The following is a 10,553-nucleotide window of genomic DNA, read 5'->3' as shown; positions in this document are numbered from 1 at the left end:
GAAGTGTTTGCCATGCTTCTGATGAAGAAAAGTTGACCAGTCATGTCAGATCTTGAGACCCAGGCAGATGTACTAAATGTAACTGAGCGTGTAAAGTTTAGGGCGGATAGGAGGGACTGAGATGAGAAGAGCGATAAGGGCACAATTCTCTAGGTGAGAGATAGTAGCTTCCAGCAACTGTGTCAAAAGGCAGGTTGAAATTGAACAACTGTGTGTGTCTGTCTTTTATCCATAGATTCAAGGAAAGCTGGGTGGGGGCGGGTAGCACAGTCTGTTCCAGGAGCTTAGCCAGGGTAGCAAAAGTATGAGCAACAAGCTCACTCCTATAGGGAACCAGTGTTTCTCCATCAATTTCTAGAGGTGGAAAGGGAAACATGGGGTACAAAATGTTGTCTTGCAAAATTGATTTGGCTGGCCCTGCGAGTGACCTAAGCCTGTGTCTTTTCAGCCTTTACATCACATCTGGGAGCCCCCATTCCTCTAAAGCTGCTTACTCACTAGGATAAGGAGAACCAAATGTGATCCATAAACAAAGTATTAGTGAGAAGTGAGGTGCGGCACAAGAGCATGCTTCTCTGCCTAAGTGATCAAACTTAGCCTGCCATCACCTTACAATCGCTTTAAGACTGAAGCAGAAATTTTCTGCACAACAAATAAAATAAAATTATATATATTTAAATAAAATAATATATATGATATATTATATATATAATTTTATTTAATTCTCCTTTTCCAAATGAGCATCTGCTCTATTTTATCCCGCTTAAACGTCACTTAAAGTATCTCTAGCCTCATTTAGCACAGGTGCGTGTGTAAGATGTTTGCAGGACTAAGTGCACCACCGAGCCTCTCCTAGTCCCAGCAAGCAGGGGAAGAATAACCTGAGAAACTTTCTCCCTGAAGACCCCCAGGCAGATCTTCCTCTTTCTCCCCAAAATATGTCCTAAAATGAGAGACTGGCTTTGGAGTTCAAGGAACTATCTCAGCATCCAGGAGTTGTTAGGGTCAAAGCCTGAACCCAGCTAGCTCTAAAATCCCAGGTCCAGCCATTCATTCTTAGTAGGCCAAATTAAACACACGGATAATCGTGAAGAATGGAGAAAGATTACTTATTTGGTGTGGCCACATTTGGAAGAGGGAACTATTATAGCGGTTCAGTGGTGCCCCCAAGTTCATCGTCAGTGTCCTGGTAATAATGACAATCCTAGATTTGTCTTGACATAATTTAGAATCACTTGAATGGGAAATGTCCCCTGAAGAACTGTGCTCATGGCCTTAACTTCTGTGGGAAGACACACCTGAGTGTAGTTGGTCGCTTCTGGCAAAAGCCCGGATTTGTTGTTGTTGTTGTTGTTGTTGTTGTTGTTGTTGTTGTTGTTGTTAAATTGCAGCAAAAAGAAGACCATCTGCCGTTTGCACACTGGCCTTTGTTCTTGTCTCTGAGTTGACCCATCCTGTTGCTGCTTCAGTGATATCAGAAGCAGCATTTCTCGATTTCGATATTTGACTGAGGACCAATGGCTCTCTGGGAATCTTTCAGATTCTCAGCACCAGGTTGGGACTACTGAAGTGCCCGGCCTCATGGCCTGAGCAGCTACTGGGTTCTCAACCTCATGGGTGTGAGCCAATTTGTTACTATTTTAACATAAGTTGAATTAATTTTTAAAATTAACATTTAAAGTGTGTGTGTGTGTGTGTGTGTGTGTGTGTGTGTGTGTGTGTGTGCATCCTATTGCTTTTTTTCCTCTGGAGAGCCTTGACTAATACTGACACAAAAACCCCTTTTTCCTAACAAGTCTAAGAATCTGAAACCAAATTATTGTGTTGGTCAATTTTGCATCACTTTGACAAATTCCTAAAAGAAATCAAGTTCAAAGAGGAAGGTTTCTCAGTCTCCGAGGCTTCAGTCCACTGACTCCACTGTTCCTGGGCTGATGGTCAAAGCAGGGGCAATATAGTTCAGTCACCCAGCTCATCTTGTGGCAGACAAGAAGCAGAGAAGAGAGGGAGAGAGGGAGGGAGGGAGGGAGGGGAAGAGGGAAAAGGAGAGACAGACAGACAGGGGATAAGCCATATCCAGAACACAGAACATAACCAGTGACCTTCAAGGAGGCTATAACTCCCACATTCCCACCAGCTGCCTCCGTTCAACCTTGATTCTGTTGGTGGATTAACCCATTCATGAAGTTAAGAGCCTTCATGCTCCAGTCACCACAGCACATTGCACTGGGGACCAACACTGGACACATGAGCTTTTGAGGGCATTTCCTATCCAAACCATAACCCCGACAAGCATCTTCAGCTTACAGCAGGACAAACTGAGTCTTAAAGTAATCAAGCAACTGATAAAGGGAAGAACGAAGACCACAGAAGCTTTGTGATCATATATATATATATATATATGTGTGTGTGTGTGTGTATGTATATGTATATGCATATGTATATGTATATGCATATGTATATATGCATATGTATATGTATATAAAGCTGTGATCCAGGAGATATGAAGCCTTCTTAGCTTGGCTGCCCTCACTTAGTAGCATGCATTCAAGGCTCTTCCTGTGATTTGAGAGTTCACATCACACTACTTACTTTGTTTTCTGGATGTATCACAGAATGCCTGCCTGTTCTTTTGCTTACTGGAGGGTAAGTACTGGAGATTATAAATAAAGCAGTTGTAAATATACAATGATCCAGTGTTTGCGTCCTCCAAATTTCATATACTGAAATCCTATACCCCAGAGTTATGGCATTAGGAATGGGAGCCCCTGGGAGGCTCTGTCTTCATGAATGGGACCTGCAACCTCTTGGGAGACCCCAGAGAATCTCTTTGACCCTTCTACCGCAGAACACTGCTAAATGTCATTTATGATACCAAAAAGCAAACCCTCGCTGAACACTAAACACGTTGGCACACTGACACTAAACTTCCCCGCCTCCACAACTGTGCAGGGTAAGTTTCTATTGTTTATAATCTGCTCAGTTCATGGACTTTTACTATAAAAACCCTATCAGACAAAAACAGTATGTTGGCATAAGGTTTCAACAAATGTACTTTGTAAACACCAAGAAGTGGAATTGCTGGGTTATGTAGTAAAACTTGGTTTTACCTTGTAGGAAACTGCTAAATTCTGCAAAATGCTGTATTTTGCATCCCCGTCAGCAGTAACTGAGACTTCCTTTTGCTCCGCATCCTCAGACAACTCCAAGTTCCCTTTTCAACACGCACCTGCTCTCTCCCCAACTCACTCACTCTTTATCTTGATTAGGCTTTTCCAAGAAGCATGCCCTGAGAAACAAATTTAAATCCAAGTATTTTATTTAGGGTTACTGAGCACCCCTAAGCAAAGGAGGTAAGGAAAGTTTAGAAGGTATCGAGTTAAGGGCCACCCTGGGCAGCTTCCTCACTCCACTGCAAGGCTTTAGCCATCATGCGGAAGACACTCGCCTACTTAACAACTGTGGTATTTTGGGTTTCATTGCTGAGGAGAGATACCGTGACCAAAGGAACTCTAATAAAGGGAAACATTTAATTGGGGCTGGCTTACAGTTTCAGAAGTTCAGGCCCTTATCCTCATGCTAGGGAGTCTGGCAGTTGGTCAACCTTATCAGCAGACAACAGAAGGAGACAGGAGACCGTGTGCCACACTGGGCATAGCTTAAGCATATATGAGGCTTTAAAGCCCATGACCAGAGTGATTCACTTCCTCTCACAAGGTCACACCTACTCCAACAAGGCCATGCCCCCATGAGTGCCACTCCCTATGGGCTAAATGCATGAGTCTATGGGGACCATTTTTATTCAAACCACCACAGCAACTTTGTTTGGATTATTCTCTCTCTGTCTCTCTGTCTCTCTTTCTCTCTCTGTGGGGGAGGGGGAATATTATTCATGGTTATAAATATGTTTGGGTAAACATCTGTAAGTGTGAACATGCCTGAGGTATCTTTCTTAATCACTTTCCACTTGGATTTTTGAGACGGTCTCTCACTGATCCTGGAGCTCATCAGTTGAGAGGTGCTGGCTGGCTGATGGACTCGAGGCATCTACCTGTCTCTGCCCTCTGTTATGTTGGAGTTACAGACACATACCAATGTGCTTGCCTTTTATGGCAGTTCTGGGGACCCAAACTCATGCCCTCATCCTTACACAGAAGGCACTTTAAAAACTGAGCTCTCTCCTTGACCCCACGTACTATTTCTAAGAGTATTCCCTCCCTGAAGCCTCAGCTTGCCCAGTATGTGGACTGAGTGTGCATTTCTGGCTAGAAAAAGTCCTCAAAGGCTCACAGAGGTTTTGTGATAGTCTTTCATGAAAGAGTTCATGCTAAGACAAGCCAGGCAGGGTACCAAGAGCACCTGCCTCAATGGGATATAAAGATGTAAACAGCTAAAGTATGACTGATTAACTAACTTTACTTTGAAATTTTGATTACAAAGAAGAAAGGAAAACTTAAGCTAATCAAGAGAGTAAAGTTTATTGTAGAGATAACAAGAGGCCCATGAGTATTTAGTAGAGAAACCAAATTAATGTCATGCCTAACACGGGCTGGAACTACAAGCTCTGAGACCCAGTGCGCCTACTTAGCTCTTTCAAGACCCATGCTCCTGGCTTTCTCCTCCCAATTTCCCCCCATCTTCTCCCTTTACTACTGTATGAGCCTTGTCTCGTGTCTGGTTATCTCAGGTTAGTTTCTAGGGAAACGGAAATGGATATTTGGAATGGCTTCTACCCACCCCTCCAGCTCCAGCCTGGGAACTTGAGGTGGTCATAATTTACAACTTTGTGCAAATGCTTTAATAAGTTCTTACAGAGTTACATAACCATTTAAAGATATATGCAAATATGGAGAGTTTAAAGAGGGACGTCGTCAAGTCTACCAAAACCCTTTGGTATCCTGCATAGATTCCTGTCATAGTTTGAATATGAAATACACCACTTAAGCACATGTATTAAAACTGGAGGGTGGGCACTGTCAGTGATGCTTTGGGCATTTCGGAAGTTTGACGTACCTGGAGGAAGCAAGCCACAGGTAGGTCTTGAGGGTATCTTGTCCTTGGTCCCTTCCTGTCTCTCTTTTTGCTTCTTGTCGGCCATAATGTAAGTGTTCTTTTCTGCTACATTTTTTTTTTTTTTACCCAGGGTGGACTGAAGCCTCTGAAGCAGTGAGGTGAGCAAAAGAAATAATTTCTCCCTGTTAAGTTGTTCTCAGGTATTCTTGTCCCAGCAACACAAAAGTAAAACAATTCCAATGCAAACTACTTGTCTCAGTTAACAATATTGATGGGCACTCTCCTAACCCAAGGTGCGTAACGCCCCTATTTTTCTCTGATCTCTATGCCAGTAGCACTCGGCCCTCATACTCCTGAAAGAGAAGAATTCAGAGGGGAAACAGTGGATCCAAATCTCAAAAGTTTAATTAGAGCAGGCAAGGAAGCAAGAATACACTCTTTAGAAAAAGAAAAGGCCATGAGCTGAACTGAGCAACGATGACTCATCCTTGGCAGAGGGGAGACTTTCAGTCTCTTCTCCTTGTGCCTCTCCCTGGGTAAGCACTTCCAGGAAAGGGGGGTATGCTTTGTTCTTAGAAGCCCATTTTACCCAGAATTCAGCCTGCTATAACTAGATGTATAACATGCATAAATGTGAATCTGGGCTTAAGTACCCCTATCATCGAGTATTCTGAGCACAGCTCCTAAGTGAAGAAGGCCCTGAAGCCGGTTTGAGCTCATCCAGAAACTGGGCACTAGCAGCTATTGTTCTAATTCCACTTTGGGGTCCTGTCTTAGTTAAGGTTTCTATTGGCAAGAAGAGGCCATGACCACGGTGACTCTTAGAAAGGACGGCATTTCACTGCGGCTGGCTCACAGGTACGGAAGTTTAGTCCATTATCATCATGGTGGGAAGCATGACTGTACAGAGGCAGACATGGTGCTGAAGAACCACCCCCTCCCCCCACACCCACGCATCCAAAGACAAATGACTCTAAATGAGAACGGGGAGGGATACCAGAAAATACCTCCTTCCTTGTGTTTGTTCTTTAACTCAGAGAGAATACAGAATTAGCCACCAAGCATTACAGTTTAAGAAATACAAAAGCAATTGTAGTTTTCATTAGAAAACATTCATCTTTCCTTTAAGAGTGGAAAAGCTGCCAGTGCTCCTCTAATTTGCTCTCCTCATTGCTGAAGAACATCGTTCGGGTGAATGGTAAGTTTCATGGGATCATATCCGGTATTTACACAGACGAGAACATCTGCAGTCATTACCAGGGATGATGAAACTACAGGACCAGCAATCCCACACTCCAGGGCTCGGTCAACCACCAGCTGGAACAGAAAACAATCTCCCGTCGTGCTGACATTTTACAATGTCACCAATCGCATTCAGAATTCTTAATTCCCCTTTAAAGATAACCTGGGGTGGTGGGCTTTAAAGTACATCATGGTCAAGTAGTACAACACAAGAGGACATCTTCAAAGGCCTAACAAAAATAGAGAAATTAATTTTAAAAATGGTAAACTCTCGGAGAAGCTAAGTGGGATAGCAAAAGTTGAATATTTCAGTTTTTGTTATGCCGGGACCTGACAAAATATGGACTCAGTATTTACTTGGTGAATGAAGAAAAGGAACTACAACCTTCCCATTCTTGGGTTCCAACACTAGCCTCACCAGTACTGGATTGTGAAAGTCAGTTCACTAATCTGAAAAACGGGAATAACTGTTCTTATTACGGGGACTGACTCAAGTCATGATGTCTGGAAGAGACAAGAGGCAGCCATTTGGAGAGCTCTCTAGGAGTGACTGGTGTGCTAGTTCCTGACCAAACACACCCAACAGCTAATTCATCTTAAGCTATTTCCTAATTGATCAACTGTTCCGTAAGTCTGCATCGTATTGAGGGTATTTGTACCTGACACTGAATCCTACCATTGGACAGTCTTCAGACCACCCACCCTTTGCTGTGAACCAAGGGTAGCCTGTCTGCTAATGACCGGACCTCTTACACGGCATACCCTAGTTTATCCCCAGACCTCTTACATGGTATACCGTGGTAGGCAAAGCCCAGACTCCAGAAGAATGACAGCTCCATACTTTGCCAGTCAAGGTTTCCCTGACTTGCACGGGCGAATGCAAAATGCATGAAAGTATTGTAACATGCAAGGGTGGATGACCCTCTCCACCAATTTCTTAAGAATCAACCACTTAGCATGAGCAAAGTGTCTTTGGACTAATGTAGTCTTTGTATCCTGCACTAATATAGATAATGCCCCCAATCAAATCTGAAGAAACTCTTTGCCTGTAAACAGATTGCATATACCTTAGCAGCTCTGGTCTCAACTAATTAAAATATGGGTTAGAAATAAACCCTGTAGGATTTGTGACTAACATAGTTTTAAATAACAATGTGAATTCTTCCTCCCACACAACCAATGATCAACTACTGTAGTCATTGTGCTAAAAAATATATTTGCGAGATAATCCAATTTATTTGTACTATTTCTCCAAAAATCAAAGATTATAGAAAGTACTTCTTTTCCCTGGACAAAAAAGTGCTTTTAAATTATAAATGAAGCTATGAATAATCGTTATCTACTGGAAGTTGAAAATTTGGAAGATCCCACGGGACTTGAAAACCATTTTTGTCACTTGTTTTATGAATCACTCAGAAAATTAACTATGTGTGCCCCCAAGATAAATTACTTCCTTGGAATGTCACTGGATTCAAAGATTCTACCCATTGAGTAACAGGCTGATATATTGATTCAAAGATTCTATCGTCATCCTCATTTAAGGGTTACGCAGGCAAGGGGCAGGATCCATTATCTCTAGCACGATTTGGGGAAAAGAGAAATCGGTTAGAATACAAGGGCTATCATTAGATTCCTTCATTACCTCACAGAAGCAAAAATAACACCCCGCCCCCTATTCTGGAAATTATGGTAGATGCTAAGGGCATGTGACATTGGATAATATCGTTTGGAATCAAACATTGGGAATCTGCAATGCCATAGCGATTCGTTCACATAGCTAGTTTCCAAACAATAAGCACTCAGAAACACACAAACTCTGCCTGCCGCAACTCAACTAATGTTACTGGGGCCTCTCTAAAACCCAGCCAGATGCTGAGGGATGAGCTTCGAGAGGCTGGGAGGGTGAGAAGAACCTAGGTACCTTCACTCCAAGGCGTAGGGGCCTCCACACATTTAAAACATGTAGCGATGGTGGTACAGCTTTTGGAGGAATACTGAGCCTTTGCCTCGGAGTAGGGAAAAAGCTACCGGGGGTGGGGGGCGCAAGAAGGGGGCACTGCAGCCATGACACACAACCATCTCCCCCAAACATGATGGATGCGGGCGCTCCAGCTGCTTCTGAGTGCTGGAGAAAAGCCCAAAAGCCCCCAGGAAGGCACGGGGGAGGTGCCAGCTTGATGCCAGCAGCGGAAGGAGAAGGGGTGGGTCGGCGCGCAGACTAGAGCTGGAAGGCAAGCGCCAAGCGCCGGCGACAGGCAACAGCAGCCCACTCCCGATTGGGAGGGGTTCTCACGCCCCCTGCTCCGGGGTGACTGCACTCGAGCTCAGAAGGAAGCTTGTGGGGGATGGGGGTGGAAAGAGATGAATCATCCCGCCCCACTTCTCCTTCTCGGCCCTTGCTCCAGCCCCCTCCCAAAATCCCGCGCCAGCTTCAGCAAGCCAAGCGGCTGCTCCAGCTCCGACTCACTGAGCCCCCTGCGGCCTGCAGAGAAGGGGAGACAGACAGGGCGGGAAGCCAATGAGAACGCAGCTCTCATGGCCGCCGTCCGATGAGCCTCGGCTCCCTGGCGGGGCGGGGCTAGCAGCGGGAAGGGGGCGGGCCCGGGCTGGCGCGCAGCGCGGACGCTCCGCGGCTCACAGAGAGAGCGCGTCCTGGGGAGTCGGCGCCTAGGCGACGCGGAAAGGCGCCACCACCGCCGCCGCTGGCCAAGGTGCTGGACACCACAGGCCCATCGACTGCTTCGCCAGGTCAGGCCCCGTTTGCCGCAGCCTCTGCTGCCTCGCTTCCAGCCAGGTCCCCATGGAAGAGATGGAAGAAGAGTTAAAATGCCCCGTGTGTGGCTCCTTCTATCGGGAGCCCATCATCCTGCCCTGCTCTCACAATTTATGCCAGGCTTGCGCCCGCAACATCCTGGTGCAGACCCCGGAGTCCGAGTCCCCCCAGAGCCGCCGGGCCTCGGGCTCTGGGGTTTCTGACTATGACTATCTGGACCTGGACAAGATGAGCCTTTACAGCGAGGCGGACAGCGGCTATGGCTCCTACGGAGGTTTCGCCAGCGCCCCCACTACCCCGTGCCAGAAGTCGCCCAACGGCGTCCGTGTTTTCCCCCCTGCTATGCCGCCACCGCCCACCCACCTGTCACCGGCTTTGGCCCCTGTGCCCCGCAACTCCTGCATTACCTGCCCCCAGTGCCACCGCAGCCTCATTCTGGATGACCGGGGGCTCCGCGGCTTCCCCAAGAACCGCGTCCTGGAAGGGGTCATCGACCGCTACCAACAGAGCAAAGCCGCGGCCCTCAAGTGCCAGCTCTGTGAGAAGGCGCCCAAGGAAGCCACGGTCATGTGCGAACAGTGCGATGTCTTCTACTGCGACCCTTGCCGTCTACGCTGCCACCCACCGAGGGGTCCCCTAGCCAAACACCGTCTGGTGCCCCCGGCCCAGGGTCGCGTAAGCCGACGGCTGAGCCCGCGCAAGGTCTCCACCTGCACAGACCACGAGCTGGAGAACCACAGCATGTACTGCGTGCAATGCAAGATGCCGGTGTGCTACCAGTGCTTGGAGGAGGGCAAACACTCCAGCCACGAAGTCAAGGCTTTGGGGGCTATGTGGAAATTGCACAAGGTGAGTCCTATGCAACCCACCCCTGACTCCCCGCGCCCTAGGTCCTCCTGATTTGCAGCACTGGTTCCCTCTTAGGGTGACAGCGCATCCCAGTGGGGGCGCCGTGCAAGTGCCTTCGGAGTCTGCCTTGCGTTGTGGTGCATTGCAGGAGGCTCTGGGGACATTTGAGGCGACGCAAGGAAGTTGAATGTCTCCAGAGAGCTGTTGCAGGAATGCCTTAGCATGGGTCTCCCTCCCCAGGCATTCTGCCTGTGAGCTGGGTCCAGGCCGCCCCCTCTTCAGTCTTCAGCCTACCTATGGTCGCCACCGCCGTAGGGCAAAGCCTATTTGGTTTGGCGGAAGCGCGCGGGTGGCAGAGGCCTCCGGGCATGCGCTGGTATGGGGTAGACTGAGGGCCTAGGAGACTAGGGCAGGTGGGGGCGGTGGGGGCGGATAGACCTCAGGGGACTGTCTCAGACAAGGAGACAGAAGCCCTGATGCACAGCGGGGGTGGTCCGTGGACAGAATACTGATGAGCCTGCTCTGAGCTGGACCTGGCTCCAGCTGGAAGAGAATCAGGTCCCGGTTCCCAGAACTCCTGTGGTCCTAAGGCATCCTTAACCCTTGGAGGAGGGGGACCTAAGGCTGGAGCATAAGGACTAGAGTTTTCTGATCGGTAGCGAACTAAAACCGTCCT

General features: G+C 47.4%; 1 protein-coding gene across 10 annotated transcripts in view; it reads left to right on the top strand.

Annotated features, from left to right (window-relative positions):
* The first annotated feature begins 8,868 nt into the window (after window positions 1-8,868).
* Trim9 (tripartite motif containing 9) overlaps window positions 8,869-10,553 on the top strand; it is a 99,458-nt gene continuing 97,773 nt past the window's right edge. For 7 of the 10 annotated variants that reach the window (XM_032907891.1, XM_032907890.1, XM_032907886.1 and 4 more), the window contains exon 1: window positions 8,870-9,877. In XM_032907891.1, the coding sequence (XP_032763782.1) occupies window positions 9,056-9,877 (822 nt within the window). In that variant the 5' untranslated portion in view covers window positions 8,870-9,055. Of the gene's footprint in view, window positions 9,878-10,553 lie in introns of all 10 variants that reach the window. The other 3 variants (XM_032907892.1, XM_032907885.1, XM_032907893.1) reach the window with 1 other exon arrangement.

The sequence above is a fragment of the Rattus rattus genome, chromosome 7 (assembly GCF_011064425.1).
Source record: "Rattus rattus isolate New Zealand chromosome 7, Rrattus_CSIRO_v1, whole genome shotgun sequence".
In the NCBI taxonomy this organism is placed as follows: Eukaryota; Metazoa; Chordata; class Mammalia; order Rodentia; family Muridae; genus Rattus; species Rattus rattus.
The sequence above is the reverse complement of the archived record's forward strand: the minus strand, read 5'-3'. Positions and strand labels throughout refer to the sequence as shown.